General features: G+C 44.5%; 1 protein-coding gene across 1 annotated transcript; it reads left to right on the top strand.

Moving 5' to 3' along the window:
• Positions 1–263: 263 nt before the first annotated feature.
• On the top strand, positions 264–15,769 carry PRDM14 (PR/SET domain 14). Its single transcript, XM_076005345.1, has 7 exons — positions 264–963; positions 1,914–1,967; positions 2,057–2,214; positions 3,688–3,958; positions 8,984–9,186; positions 12,461–12,562; positions 15,542–15,769. Exons 1-7 carry the CDS (start codon positions 264–266, stop codon positions 15,767–15,769), a joined length of 1,716 nt encoding a protein of 571 aa, XP_075861460.1.
• Positions 15,770–16,010: the final 241 nt, after the last annotated feature.

A 16,010-nucleotide genomic window follows, 5' to 3' on the forward strand; every position in this document is an offset into this window, starting at 1 on the left:
GTGTGCTCGGGGAGGGAAGGCGAAGGCGACAGTAACCAGGAACTCGGAGTCGGGCGGGATCCTGGCAGATTTTCGTTTGGGGCTTTTTCTGTTTGTTTTTATTTCTTTGTTTTGTTTTTATTGTGGGATTGGGGCTTGCGGGATGGAATTGGGAAGTTTATCCAGTTCCCTTCCACCTGGGGCTGGCTGGGGAGGAGGAGGAGGCCGGCGTGACCCCACAGTGTCCCTGCTTTTCCGCAGAGCGGCCCGGCGCGGTGGCTGGGATGGCTCTACCCGGGCCAGGTGAGGCCGGGCCTCAGGACAAGGTGTGCTACCTGCCCGACAGCAACCCCCAGCTGCTGGCTGCTTACTACACGCATCTCACGACCTATGGCCACTACAGAAGCACGGTAGCCAGCAAGGAAGAGGGTTTCCAACCCTTCTGGCAACCGGAGGCCGCGGTGTCAGCTGCCCCTGCCATGCCCCCCTTCGCCTATCGGATGGCACCTCCCGTGCTGAACCCCGGCCTGGCTCCCCTGCAGAGGGAACCGCTCTACGATGTGTCCTGGTACGCCAAGCAGCCGCCCTTTTACCCGTTTTCCCAGCTCCCCAGGGAGTTTCCACACTTAATGAACAGCAGCCACGAGGTCGTGGGTGCCAGCAGCGGAGATTCGGGTCCCGTTGGTGGCCGCGGCGACAGAGCCCAGTGGTGCGGATCTGAAACCTTAATTTCGCCGGCTCCTGTGGATGCGTCCGGGTTACCTGAGGGGCTGAAGACGACCTCCCAGTCATTATCTTGCTCATCCAGCCAGCGGCCTGAGGATGATCCCGGATCCTCCAACCAAGAGGGAAAGTCGCCTGGTCCTTTTCACTTCACTGAGAAGGACCTGCACTTGGTTCTGTACGGGGTCACGCCCAGCCTGGAGCACCCAGCCGGCCTGCACCATGCGATTTCCGGCCTCCTGGTCCCCACAAGCAGCTCCGGTAAAGGAGGGGGTCCACACCATCGGGGAGCTGGGTTGGGTGGCAGCAGAGGTGGGAGCAGGAGTGTTGACGAGGCACTTCCGGGTGGGTCTAAGTCAGGGAAAGGGTGTGGCCTGTCTGCATCAGAGCCTGGGGAGTCTAGGCTCACTTCCGAGGGCCTGCTTGGTCAACTGCATGACTCCTAAGCTTGGTTTTAGCTGAGGACCAGGAAAGAAATGGTTCGTGTCACCTGAGATCAGATTCTACTGGATGTGCAAGATATCTCAATGGCATTCTCATCCAGTTCACACTTAGAGTCCCAGTACAGCCATCTGCCTTGACCTTAGTCAAGAGTTAGCTAAGGGCCGGGGGCAGGGGCTCACGTCTGTAATCCTAGCACTCTGGGAGGCCGAGGCGGGTGGATTGCTCGAGGTCAGGAGTCGAAACCAGCCTGAGCAAGAGCGAGACCCCATCTCTACTATAAATAGAAAGAAATTAATTGGCCAACTAATATATATAGAAAAAATTAGCCGGGCATGGTGGCACATGCCTGTAGTCCCAGCTACTTGGGAGGCTGAGGCAGGAGGATTGCTTGAGCCCAGGAGTTTGAGGTTGCTGTGAGCTGGGCTGACACCAGGGCACTCACTCTAGCCTGGGCAACAAAGCGAGACTCTGTCTCAAAAAAAAAAAAAAAAGAATTAGCTCTGATTCTCCAGTTTCTTAAATTTTCTAAGTAGAGTTAATTACACATCCTTGCAAAAGGTTGTTCTGAGTCCCAAATGAGACTAGTTTTAGATGAAATTGTATATGAGAAGCTCATGTAAAAAGAAGCAGGAAAAATAATAAAGAACAGATAAATGTCAAACTCAGGATGATGGTTACCTTTAGGGAGTTGAGGTGGAAAATGCCTTATAAAAACGTTTCATGATACATTTTTAATGAAAAAAAAACTTAACCCTGCCTTTTCCTAGGGTCTAATTCTCTATCTCACACTGTGGATAAAGACTCCCTACAACTTCCAGAAGGTAGGCAGGACTCCTTGCTTGATCTCTTTCTCTGAATTAATGCAAGGTCACTTTCCTCATTCTCTTTTCCTGCCCTGGGTTTCTCCTAGGTCTCTGCCTCATGAAGACCATGTTTGGTGAAGTGCCACACTTTGGCGTGTTCTGCAGTAGTTTTATTGCCAAAGGAATGAGGTTTGGGCCTTTTCAAGGTAAAGTGGTCAACACCAGTGAAGTCAAGACCTATGGAGACAATTCTCTGATGTGGGAGGTAAGTATGCTTTGGTGGATCTGCTGAGAATGGGAAGGGAGATTGGCTGGGGAAATCTTGGCTTTTGCTGCTCTGGGAGAGTCCTGGTCAGGGAGAGGAGACACGTGGGCAGATAGCTGCTGTTTGCGTGGCCTGTAAAGGAAGGGGACGGTGGGTGTTCACTCTGGAAGCATAGCATGAATTCTATATGTTTGTGGTGTCTTATGTCATTTTAGTCTGGAGATTAGCCATGGAATATACATTTAGAGAATGAATACATTGTTGGCTGGGCTGGGTGCCTCACGCCTGTAATCCTAGCACTCTGGGAGGCCGAGGTGGGCAGATTGCTCCAGGTCAGGAGTTCCAAACCAGCCTGAGCAAGAGTGAGACCCCGTCTCTACTATAAATAGAAAGAAATTAATTGGCCAACTAATATACATAGAAAAAATTAGCTGGGCATGGTGGTGCATGCCTGTAGTCCCAGCTACTTGGGAGGCTGAGGCAGGAGGATCGCTTGAGTCCAGGAGTGTGAGGTTGCTGTGAGCTAGGCTGACGCCACAGCACTCACTCTAGCCTGGGCAACAAATCAAGACTCTGTCTCAAAAAATAATAATAATAATTAATACATTGTGTTACACTTACAGATAAAACCAAATGCTTTAAATATCATAGGATCTGAAAGTATGCTAAAGGGAATTAAAATAAACAAACTTTAAAATTCAGTATTATTCACCTGTAAAGCTAGTCAAGGATTCTAAAAACTGATACTCAAGTTCTAGTGATAGTGTACAGGCACATGCTGGTGGGACTGCAGTTTATTACAAGCAGGAGAAAACTATTAGTCAGAATGTATCAGATACCTGAAAATATCCAAAATCCCTTGACCCTGAATTTCTACTTCTAGGAATATAGTTTAGGGAAAGAATCTGAAATCCAGGCTATGTGAAAGATGCTAATCCCGAGGTTGTTTATCATAACTGAACACTGGAGACAGTGAAATTATCAGCAGCATAAAAAGAAATAAATTATGTCTGACATCAGGTGTTCAAAAATAAAGAAAAAAAAAGAAGTAAAAGTCTTTAAATATATATATATATAAAAGAAATAAATTATGGATCTATCAATGTGCTTCAAAACTTAGCAGGGATAAAATATAAAACTAATTGGTTGTCTTTAAATTGTGGAATTAAATATAACCTCTTTATTTTTCTAAACCTCTGCTTATGAAATTAACATGCTCACTAGAGAAATTTGTGAATCAAGAAAATGATAAAAAGTAAGAATCTTTAGAAATATGAATATGTCACATCATCTACAGAGATGTCTTTAAGCTAGAAAATCTACATAGGCTTACGTAGATTTATATGCTACTTGTAACAATGTGGAAATGTATTTGGTGGACTCGAGTGTGAGATTTGGGTTATACATTTTAATAAAAGTATAGGTTAGCCAAAAGAAAAGTACAATGCAAACTTCATGTCTTATTTCATTTAGATCTTTGAAGATGGTCAATTGAGCCACTTTATAGACGGAAAAGGAAGTACAGGGAATTGGATGGCCTATGTCAACTGCGCCCGCTTCCCCAGTGAGCAGAACCTAGTTGCTGTGCAGTGCCAAGGGCGTATATTTTATGAGAGCTGCAAAGAGATCCACCAGAACCAAGAGCTCCTTGTGTGGTATGGAGACTGCTATGAGGAGTTTCTGGGTATTCCCATGAACCTTCAAGTCACAGAGCCCGGGAAGCAGCCATCTGGGTCCTCCGTAGGTGAGTGTCCACCTGTGCCTTGCCCAGCGAGGGCATCCTCTCATAGAAGGACTGGGCTCTTTCCCACGCAAGCACCCTCCGTGTGGCGCTCCTCCCTCCCAAACACCGATGCAGGGGACTAAGCAGAGTGTGTCTCTAACCACGGGGGCATTGCCCAGATGAAGGAAAGTGTCCTCATCTTTCCGAAGCTGCCTCTATTCACAAAGACACCTTTTCTTCTTCCCCTTCACCCCTCCCCAAGAATAAAAGAAAAGTGAAATAAATGGATGTAACTTCTGCTGTAGGTGAAGCAGTTTCTGATTTATCTCTGCCCAGGCTAACATAGCTAATGAAGCCAAAGCGCTACAGCAGTGTTTTGCAAATGGTGGGTTGCACGGTTGCAATGTGGTAATGGGGTGGCAAGTCAATTTAGTGGTCGAGACCAGCATTAAAGAAAAGAGAGAGGCCAGGCGAGGTGGCTCATGCCTGTAATTCTAGCACTCTGAGAGGCCGAGGCGGGCGGATTGCTCAAGGTCAGGAGTTCAAAACCAGCCTGAGCAAGAGCAAGACCCAGTCTCTACTATAAATAGAAAGAAATTAATAGGCCAACTAATACATATAGGAAAAAAAATTAGCCGGGCATGGTGGCACATGCCTGTAGTCCCAACTACTTGGGAGGCTGAGGCAGGAGGATTGCTTGAGCCCAGGAGTGTGAGGTTGCTGTGAGCTGGGCTGACGCCAGGGCACTCACTCTAGCCTGGGCAACAAAGCGAGATTCTGTCTCAAAACAAAATTAAAAAAGAAAAGAGAGAATTAGAATAAAGTAGAATGGCAAATATTGATGGGACTCATTTACGTAAGAGTAAGCATTGTTCTGTGAAGTTTTTGTTTCAAATAAGTACATATGTGTATGTGGGTGTCAAGTATAACATGTATTGCTTACTGTGGGTCTCGGGCAAGTTTGAGAAGTGTTGAGCTAAACTCTCATTCTCAGGCTTTAAGGTGGGTATGAATCCTTAGGGATCTTGTGAACAATCTTCCTACTCCCTGGAAGTGTGGATGGCGTAGGAGTGGGGGGATGTAGGTGAAGGTGGGAATGGGGGTGAGGTGGTGGGATTATCCGTGGTCTGGAGCTTGGTTGGGGTTACTAGGCACCAAGCCAAATTTAAGTCTTTTTTGGTCACTTGCCAAAATGTACCAACTCCTTTTGAAATAAAAGTGAAAAATGTATTTGCGAAAAATACATGCTTTATAACTCACAAAATGTAATCGTCGTCCTTTTGAGAAATTATTTAACATTATGTATCAGATTGTTAAAATACTCATAACCTCCAACGTCTCAGTAATACTCTTCGGGAAATCTATCACTGAGAAATAGTCCAAAAGGAAAAAGCTTTGTCCACAAGGATTTTTACTATAGCACCTCTCATATTAGTGAAAAATCACAAACAACCCAAATAGCGCAATATTAGAATAACTATTAAGAAAACGATGCTACAGGTTCAGTATCCCTAATCCGAAATGTTCTAAAATGTGAAACTTTATGAGCACCAACCTGACACCACAAGTCAAAAATACCTAAGTACTTACTTAACACAAACTTTTTTTCATGTGAAAAATTATTTAAAATAGTGAATAAAATTACTACCTTCAGGCCATGTGTATAAGGTATGTATGAATCATAAATAAATTTTGTGTTTAGACTTGGATCCCACCCCCAAGATATCTCACTACGTACATGAAATATCCCCAAATTGGAAAAAAATCTGAAACACTTTTGGTCCCAAGACTTCTGGATAAGGGATGGTCAACCTGTATATTATCAGCAGGGCGTAGTATGCAGCTGTCGGAGATTACAGCCATAACAAGCAACAGGAAAAACCCCAGTATGCAGTTTGCTGTGCTCCAATTCTGAACCAAGTGATATTTGACACTTACAGTATTGTTAAGATGACACGAATGTTGGACAACATGTAGACAGGAACTTACAAACAACTTATTTTGTTGGGAAGAATTATGGATGAATTTCTTTTGTTTTTTTTTTAACATAAATGGTTTGGATATGACGAACAGAAAGAAAATCAAAAAGTTCTCTCCCCTCTCAAAAGAAATGATTTTTTGTCTCAAAAACCTTAAGGTCTTAAGTGAAGAGGGAAGGGTCTGATGTGAGTGGGTTGTTTGAATATGCTAGCATGCCTGTGTGTGTGTGTGTTGGCTTGTGGAGGTGTGAAGAGATTGTGGGGGAGGGGAAGAAGGATAGGGAACCAGATAAGATTAGATTAAGATAAATTTCCAAAGACCTGAGCAGAAAATGTAGACAGCTGAACCCTAATTAGTAATGTCACTTTCATTTCTGTCTAAGCCGCTGTTCTTATGCAAGCTCACTATTGAGCCCTTATTCTGAATTTTGGTGTACTTTAGTGCTTTGATTTGTAAAATCTCAGGTCTTCTCTTCCCAGCCCAGGAAGCAGAAAGGCCAGGTATTTCTGACCAATGAAAATGCTAGCTCTGTGCAAAAACTGTGTCTGCACGGGGATTCTGAGAGTATTAGCACCTCAATGAAAGTGATAGACTTAGCCTGGCCTGGGCCAGGCTGGGGTTGGCAGTTGCCTTCCTGGTTATTTACTTAATGAATGGTTTATTTCCTTAGCCACCTGTTAAACGTGCCTGGGATGTAGTTGTCAACTAACAAAGCCCCTGATGGACAGCTTCCCTGCTGTCCTGGTGCTAAAAAGATTTCCATCTACAGACTCCTGCATGGACTCGCTCCTGGCTCTTCTCCCTCCCTCCCTGGGGGCAAACAATGAGATCTCAGTGGTGCATTCATAGTCAAAGCTTCTTTATCTCCTGGAATCCTGAGTGTCCTCAGCAGGGATGCTTTTGTAGGTGGCATCTCTTATCCCTCCTTCCCCCAACACATAGACACCCCTGGACCTGGGACCTCCTTTGCTAGAGTCTAGCTGCACCCTCTCTAACCTGTCTCCTCCTCCCTCCTCCATTGACCACAGTAGATTTACCTTTCTCAGTCTTGCCCATCACTCAGTGATGGTGTCACTCACATTGGTAACACTCAGTGTTAGATTAGTCATCACAGTAACCCTGTGCATTAGGGAAGTCAAATGTTTTCACTCTGTGCATGAAGATTCTAGCTCTGGAATCTTTCTCAAAAGTTTAGAGCAGTAAACTATAAAACTAAGAGGGTGCCTGGAGCTTTGTAACTGGGGCAGGTAGACCAGCACTGGGAAGCCTAGAAAGTTGGCTGAGGGGGTGGTGGGGGCTGTCCTGGTGACTGCTTTGAACTTGTAACTCAGACTAATTTTAAAGGCATAAAGGAAAGTAGATGTGCCTCCCTGTGCCTCAGTGTATTAGCCTTGTAACAGTGCCAGGCAGGAATGTGGTCAAGAACTATAGGGTTGGGCTGGGCGCGGTGGCTTCACTTTGGGAAGCTGAGGCGGGAGGATCGCTCAAGGTCAGAAGTTCGAGACCAGCCTGAGCAAGAGCGAGACCCTGTCTCTACTATAAATAGAAAGAAAATAGAATGAAATTTCATTCTAAAAATAGAATGAAATTAATCAGCCAACTAAAAACATAGAAAAAGTTAGCCAGGCGGTGGGTGGCACATGCCTGTAGTCCCAGCTACTCCAGAGTTTGAGGTTGCTGTGAGTGAGGCTGATACTACGGCACTCTAGCCAGGGCAACAGAGTAAGACTCTTGTCAAAAAAAAAGAAAAAGAGAGAGAGAGAGCCGGGCGTGGTGGCTCACGCCTTAATCCTAGCACTCTGGGAGGCTGAGGCGGGCGGATTGCTTGAGGTCAGGAGTTCGAAACCAGCCCGAGCAAGAGCAAGACCCTGTCTCTACTATAAGTAGAAAGAAATTAATTGGCCACCTAATATATATAGAAAAAATTTAGCCAGGCATGGTAGCGCATGCCTATAGTCCCAGCTACTCCGGAGGCTGAGGCAGAAGGATAGCTTGAGCCCAGGAGTTTGAGGTTGCTGTGAGCTAGGCTGACGCCATGGCACTCAGCTGGGGGCAACATAGTGAGACTCTGTCTCAAAAAAAAAAAAAAAAATGGAACTATAGGATTGAACTGCTCTTAAATTGGGCTGAGAGAAGGTTTCTTCAACAAATACATTTCAGGAAACAAGGGAAGAAGAGCCTATGGGTTAAGATATTTAACAGATGTAACAACAATGTACCACATGTAGATTTGAACCCCAATTTGAACTAAGTGACCATAAAGTAATTAAATACATATATATACATATAGTATGTATATACGTATTAAATATTTCTATTAAGGAATAATAGTTAATTGTTTAGATATAACAATGGCATTATGCTTTTTAAAAAGATGTTATCTTTTTTTTTTTTTTTTGAGACAGAGTCTCGCTTTGTTGCCCAGGCTAGAGTGAGTGCCGTGGGGTCAGCCTAGCTCACAGCAACCTCAAACTCCTGGGCTCAAGCAATCCTCCTGCCTCAGCCTCCCGAGTAGCTGGGACTACAGGCATGCGCCACCACGCCCGGCTAATTTTTTCTATATATATTACTTGGGCAATTAATTTCTTTCTCTTTATAGTAGAGACGGGGTCTCGCTCTTGCTCAGGCTGGTTTCAAACTCCTGACCTCGAGCAATCCGCCCGCCTCGGCCTCCCAGAGTGCTAGGATTAAGGCGTGAGCCACCGCGCCCGGCTAAAAAGATGTTATCTTCTAAAAATTACAGTTTTTCAACTTTCTAATGTAAATGCAAAAGTAAAAAAAAATAAAAAAATAAATAAAAAAAATTACAGTTTGAGGTATTTATGAATCAAATGATGAATTAGTGTTAAAATAATCCATTATGGCGAGAGGGGATATAAATAAAAACTAAATTGGCTACGTTGGTCACCATCAAAGCTTGGTGTCGAGCACAGGAGGATTTATTACACACTATTATTTTCACTTTGGTATATGTTTAAATTTTTCTGTAATAAAGGTTTTTTTTAAAATCCTCTTGGAGGAAGTAAAAAGGTTGGAAATAACCGAAAAGGCCGCTGTGTTCCACAGAGTCTGCAGAAAACTTTTGGTGCGAAAGATGTGGGAGACTGTTTGCCTACAGAGACTACAGAGACAAGCACCTCAAGTATACGCCCTGTGTGGACAAGGGTGACAGGAAGTTTCCCTGTTCCCTCTGCAAACGATCCTTTGAGAAGCGGGACCGGCTCCGGATCCACATCCTTCACGTCCACGAGAAGCACAGGCCTCACAAGGTAAGCACGAGGAGGGCCGAGAACACGCTCACGCTCTGGCTCCAAACTCCTGAGCACACGCTGAGGGACTCTAGGTGCCAGCTGCATGGACGTGATGCTAGACAGGACCACCTCCGTGAAGGAGGTGACAGTGTTATGGGAGAGGCGGGCATGAATAGCTGTAGCGACACATGTGTTAGGACGGATGTACCAGGCAGAGGAGGAACATGGAGGAAGGAGTGTCCCTGCCACCTGGTCGTTTGGGTTAAGAAAGGTGCGTAGAGGAGGTAGTCTGAAGCTGAGTGTAGAAGCACAAATGGGGCATCTGAGTCATAACTGGAGGCAGAGTTGGATGCCGTTCCAGGTAGGAGAGAGCCTGCATGTGACCTTGGGTAACTGCACCTTATTCGGGCATGGGCCAAAGAATGGAAGGCCTCTATGGCAGGCCAGGAATTTTGTAAGGAAGAAAGGCAATGAGGACATCAGGGAGCCATCTTCTGCTGTTTCAGACACCTGGTCACTCTGCCAGGCTTGGTGCAAAAAAGCACAAAATACCCTTGAGCTCAGTGGTTTCTTCAACAGTGTTCTAGCCAACCTCTGTGCAGAGGAAGAGCAGTTTGGGATCCTCCGGCACTCTCCAGCCCTTTAAAAGGAAGGAAAGAAAGAGAGAGAGAGAGAGAGAGAGGAGACCTAGGCACAGAGGAATTCTTGCTTGACTCTAGCCCTGTTCTCCTCATTTGAAAACTGAGAGTAATTGTCATGAAATTATCTTTTATCTCACCCTTCCCAACCTTTTAGAAAAATCGCAATCACTGTATTATGTACATGTAAAGTTTGAATGCTTTTATAATTATCGTGTATTATTTGTGTAATTCTCAAAGGATTTTATAATAATAAGAGTAATTATTTCATGCCCATTAGACTGACAAAAGTAAAAAATTAAACTATCCAACATTCTGATAGTGAAAAGTTGGAGACTGCAGGTTCATCAACACAGAACTGATTATATAAATTATGGCTTATTGGCCAGACACGGTGGCTCTCAGCTCTTTGGGAGGCCCATGTTGGAGAATGGCTTTTGTATGCTGTGTATAATGTTTTACTATAAGCGAAAAAACAGACCGGGCGTGGTGGCTCACGCCTGTAATCCTAGCACTCTGGGAGGCCGAGGCAGGCGGATTGCTCGATATTAGGAGTTCGAAACCAGCCTGAGTGAGACCCCGTCTCTACTAAAAATAGAAAGAAATTAATTGACCAACTAAACATATATATATATAAAAAATTAGCAGGGCATGGTGGCACATGCCTGTAGTCCCAGCTACTTGGGAGGCTGAGGCAGGAGGATTGCTTGAGCCCAGGAGTTTGAGGTTGCTGTGAGCTAGGCTGACACCACAGCACTCACTCCATCTAGCCTGGACAACAAAGCGAGACTCTGTCTCAAAAAAAAAAATAAGTGAAAAAAACATTTGAAATGAAACATATTAAACTGTTAACTGTAGCTCTAGGAATGTGACTGAAAGTGAAGAATGATTTTTATGTTTTTACTTGATAAAATTCTTTTTTTTGTTTGAGACAGAGTCTCACTTTGTTGCTCAGGCTAGAGTGAGTGCCGTGGCATGCCTAGGCAACAAAGTGAGACTCTGTCTCAAAAAAAAAAGAGTACGTGGTGAAAATTTTTCCGAATCCTTCTTTATCTGGGCCTATTTTACTTGCATACTTCATTGAGAACTTTACTAGGTATATATAGATTGTTAGGTCAAAATTTGTAAATAACTCGTATTCTTCTTTGTGGAAATTGTTCTTTATCAAAGTGTCAAATTGGGTGTCATTTCCCTCCCCACCACCCCCTGCTATTTGTACTCAGTGGACTCTCAATCTGGAAGTGCAAATCCTAAGCTCAAAGGAATTTTCTTATCCCACCCCTGCTTTTTTTTTTGTTCTTGTTTTGTTTTTAATTTCCAAGAACAGTTTCTTTTTCTAATTTCTATCCTTTTTATAATTGATCTTTACTTGATCAGAGTTAATTGATATTAACTCTTGTGATTTTTTGTTTGTTTGTTTTGGTAAAGATAATAGATGCTCATTATTAAAACTTCAGGCATATAGAAAAATTAGAGAAGACTTGAGATCCACCCCAAATCCCACCAAAGACCTGCTCTCTCCTCTGCCCACAAGCACACCTGGGGCGTAGGGCATGGAAGCATGAAAACCTTTCTCAGAGAAAAGTTGTTTTCCCTTTTTAGTGAATGTAATTTATTTAAAAATGATGTCAAAACCAAAAGCTTTCTGTTTTGTCCCTGGCAACCTCTCGGTGGTTGTGTCGCTCTAGTAGCTTCCTTCACGTGGTGTGGAATGCCCGAGAAAGACTACAGACAGAGAAATGACAGGAATTGTCCACAGCTACCACGTGATCCCCCTGGACCACCCCACATTTTACCTTTTCTTGTAGGGACAGTTGCCTGCCACTCTGTAGCACCATTTTGGTATGCATAGTCATCACCATCCCCACTGGGTTTTCAGCTCCTGGTTTCTAGCAGAGTGTGGAGCGCACAGTAGGTACACTCCCTAAGTACTTGGTTTTTTGTTTGTTTTTTGAGACAGAGTCTCGCTTTGTTGCCCAGGCTAGAGTGAGTGCCGTGGCGTCAGCCTAGCTCACAGCAACCTCACACTCCTGAGCTCAAGCAATCCTCCTGCCTCAGCCTCCCGAGTAGCTGGGACTACAGGCATGCACTACCATGCCCGGCTAATTTTTTCTATATTTATTAGTTGGCCAATTAATTTCTTTCTATTTTATAATAGAGACGGGGTCTCCCGATCTTGCTCAGGCTGGTTTTGAATTCCTGACCTCGAGCAATCCTCCCGCCTCGGCCTCTCAGAGTGCTAGGATTACAGGTGTGAGCCACCTCCCCCGGCCCATAAGTACTTGTTAAGTAAATTGCACAGTACTTGGAATTTACTCCCCTGTGAGGAAGACAGAGCAGGTATTTTGCCCACAAGGAAGACCGGAGAACAAAGACTCCAACTTTAACTGATTGCTGGGGTCACCCAGCCACTTGTTGACAGAGCGGGACTGATTGAGACCACACATGACCACACTCCTGTTCAGTTCCCACACTTCAGATCTGAAGAAACCTACTATCTTAGGCAGACCCTCAGCCTGGGGAGGGTGATCTGACAGCTACAGACATATCCAAAATAAATATAAGAGTTCTCTCACCCCCGGGTCAATGTAATGTTGAAATGGACTTGTTAGGGGAAGACATGATTTCAACTATATTTTTGTTTTTCACCTTAGTGTTCTACATGTGGGAAATGTTTCTCCCAGTCTTCAAGTTTGAACAAGCACATGAGAGTCCACTCTGGAGACAGACCGTACCAGTGTGTGTATTGTACCAAGGTAAATGGAACCTCCTTTTAAGTGATCTTTCTTGAGCTCTGCTTGGGTATCCATGGGTATGAACTTGAAGCATTATAATGAGTTCTTGGTATATGTTAGTCAAATATCAGCCCAATCCTCATTTCCACCCCCAAATATGCTCAAGTTTGCTCAACACCATCACATATGACCTCCTGTTGCCAAGTTGGCATGACGTAAGTACTACTGAAATGTTAGCTACTATTATTACTACTTTAATCTGTGAAGACTTAAATTGGGAGTGTGCTGTTGATCTCTAGACTTCTAGAGGGATACCGAGGAAGTGGCATCTAATCTATGTTAATACAGAATATAATTAAAAATGGAGAGACAAATATTAATGCATGGTTAGGGGTGTTATAATAGAGACAATAGTCTGTCTGTACTGTAGAATTATTATACCAAAATACTTCATGTCCTATTTTGGTGACATACCATATGCTCTCCAAAGCATGATTGACCATTAACTTTATGTGGCTGTTTGAATTGATAAAAATGAAATAAAACTGAAAATTCAGTTCCTAAGTTGCACTTGCCACATTTTAAAAGCTCAGTGGTTACACATGGCTAGTGACCCCTAAATTGGACAGCACAGATACAGAAAGCTTCCATCATTGCAGAAAGTCCTGTTGGACAGCACTGGGGGTGATAGACCATGTTTCTAAAAAAGTATATGTTGATAGAATGAAAATAATCGACATAGAAAAACAGGGCTGAGACATAACTAAACTACATGAACTTAGAGCACGAACCAAAGGAGAGCACCATAGATTTGTATGAAAAAGCAGTCTGTCCTGACAGAGTACATGCTCTCCCATGGAATTTCCAGAGCAAAGACAAACCATCCTATTTCTGGAGCTCTAAATCCAATCCTCACTTTGCACTTCTATCTAATCTGAGAATGGTGGATTCCCTGAACTAAATCACATAAATTGGTGATTTGGCATTATGGCTGGCATACTGGATTCCAGTTACACTACTGGGAGACTGGCCGTGTCGGGGTGGCCTTCCTTACAGAGCAGTGACCCGACTCACCATGTGCCTATCTGAAAGGTGCTGCTACTACATGAGGGGGTGCCTCCAGACACCCCATTGTCGAGTGCTGCCCTCCAGTTTAACCTGGTGATTTTCAGTGGGCCCCAGGAAGGAAGTTATTTCCTTATCTCTAATATACTACCTCAAAGTGACAAAGGTCAGAAAATAGTATTGAAGTGAATGAGGGGAAAGGTTCTAAGTAAGAGAAAGAGAAGAAATGGCCTAGAAAAGAAATGTAAAAACAGTAAAGGACTCGGAAATCTGAAATGTTACAGCCACTAGGGAAAACAATTTAGTAGTTTCTTTAAACATTAAATTTCTTAACTACCAAACGCCCCTGCCATTGCCTTCCTGGGCATTTATCTCAGGGATGTGAAGTCTCATACGTTCACATGAAAACCTGCACACAAATGTCTATAGCAGCTTCATTCATAATAGCCAAGAACTGGGAACGACCCAGATGTCCTTCAGCAGGTGAATGAAACGGTCTGTTATGCATCCATTTGCTGCTGAAAGCTACTGGGCAACAAAAAAAGGAATGAAAGGTTGATAAACACAACAACCTGGATGAATCTCCAGAGAATTATAATGCTTTAAAAAGCAAATCCGGCCGGGCGCGGTGGCTCATGCCTGTAATCCTAGCTCTCTGGGAGGCCGAGGCGGGTGGATTGCTCGAGGTCAGGAGTTCGAAACCAGCCTGAGCAAGAGCGAGACCCCATCTCTACTATAAATAGAAAGAAATTAATTGGCCAACTAATATATATAGAAAAAATTAGCCGGGCATGGTGGCGCATCCCTGTAGTCCCAGCTACTTGGGAGGCTGAGCCAGGAGGATTGCTTGAGCCCAGGAGTTTGAGGTTGCTGTGAGCTAGGCTGACGCCAGGGCACTCCCTCTAGCCTGGGCAACAAAGCGAAACTCTGTCTCAAAAAAAAAAAAAAGCAAATCCTAGGCCAGGCATGGTGGCTCATGCCTGTAATCCTAGCGCCCTAGGAGGCCGAGGCGGGAGGATTGCTCAAGGTCAAGAGTTTGAAACCACCCTGAGCAAGATAGTGGTTTGTGCCTATAGTCCCAGCTACTCGAGAGGCTGAGGCAGGAGGATTGCTTGAGCTCAGGAGTTTGAGGTTGCTGTGGGCTAAGCTGATGCCACGGCACTCACTCTAGCCCTGGCAACAGAGTGAGACTGTCTAAAAAAAAAGTAAGTCTTAGGTTACATACTGTATGATTCTGTTTATATAACATCCTTGAAATGCTAAACTTACACATTTGGAGAACAAATTAGTAATGGGCTCAGCTTCAGAAAGAATTGGAAAGGGAACTCGGCATGGCTACGAAAGGGCAATATGAAGGATTCTTGGAAGGAAAATATTCTGTATCTTGACTATGGCAGTGCCAATATCCTGGTTGTGATGTTGTCCTGTGGGATTGTGAGATGTACCATTGAGGGAGACTATGTAAACATACAAGTGTAAAAAAGAAGGAGAAAACCAGTAAGGTATTGACTTAAATGCAAAGACGTTGGACAGTACTGGCTTCTTCTTTTAAGGTAGTTTGTCTTAAAGTGGGGTCCTGGGACCACCTGCATTAGAATGGCTTGTTTAAATGCAGTCTCCTGAGTTTCATGTCAGATTAATTGGGTCGCACTCTCTGGGGCAGGGCTGGTAATTTGCATTTTTAACTAGACATCCAGGTGACGTTAGTCACTGGAGAACCGCTGCTCCGATGTCACAGTGCAACTCACAACCGGCCAGAAGGGCAAGTCAGCCAAGTCCCCTCTGAGTAAGGCCACTGCTGACCACCGTGAGTGCTCCATAGCCTTCAAAGCCAGGGTTCATCTATAAGTACCAATAACAAGGAAATTGACCCCTTTGTCTAATTCAGTGACCAGCTCACGAAGTTGGCTTTTCTTGTGCCTCTGTCCTTTGCAGAAATTCACCGCCTCCAGCATACTCCGCACACACATCAGGCAGCACTCCGGGGAGAAGCCCTTCAAGTGCAAGCACTGCGGTAAATCTTTTGCCTCCCACGCTGCCCACGACAGCCACGTCCGGCGTTCACACAAGGAGGATGAGGGCGGCTCTTGTGGCATCTGTGGGAAAGCCTTCCCAGATCAAAAAACGTTCTACTCCCACATGAAGCTTCATGGAGATCGCTAGCTCTCAGGGTGTGAGGACAGCGTGGAAACTAAGGACTCAGATTCTCTACTGTTTATCTTGGCCCCCGATTGTACTATTTCTGGTCATCACCTGTTATTTCTTTACTTTTTTTTTGGAGACAACGTCTCTCTCTGTTACCCGGGCTAGGTGCAGTGGTGTCATCATAGCCCACTGCAACCTCAAACTCCTGGGCTCAAGTGATCCTTCTGCATCAACCTCCCCAGTAGCTGGGACTACTGGC

Source organism: Microcebus murinus, chromosome 7 (assembly GCF_040939455.1).
Source record: "Microcebus murinus isolate Inina chromosome 7, M.murinus_Inina_mat1.0, whole genome shotgun sequence".
Taxonomy (NCBI): Eukaryota; Metazoa; Chordata; class Mammalia; order Primates; family Cheirogaleidae; genus Microcebus; species Microcebus murinus.

What these genes read in the sequence shown, in the direction of transcription:
- PRDM14 (XM_076005345.1), top strand. Translation starts at nt 264, where the DNA reads ATGGCTCTACCCGGGCCAGGTGAGGCCGGGCCTCAGGACAAGGTGTGC. An exon ending in CTCCCTACAACTTCCAGAAG is followed by an intron (nt 1,968 to 2,056) that starts GTAGGCAGGACT and finishes GGTTTCTCCTAG; the next exon opens with GTCTCTGCCTCATGAAGACC. An exon ending in AGTGTGTGTATTGTACCAAG is followed by an intron (nt 12,563 to 15,541) that starts GTAAATGGAACC and finishes TGTCCTTTGCAG; the next exon opens with AAATTCACCGCCTCCAGCAT.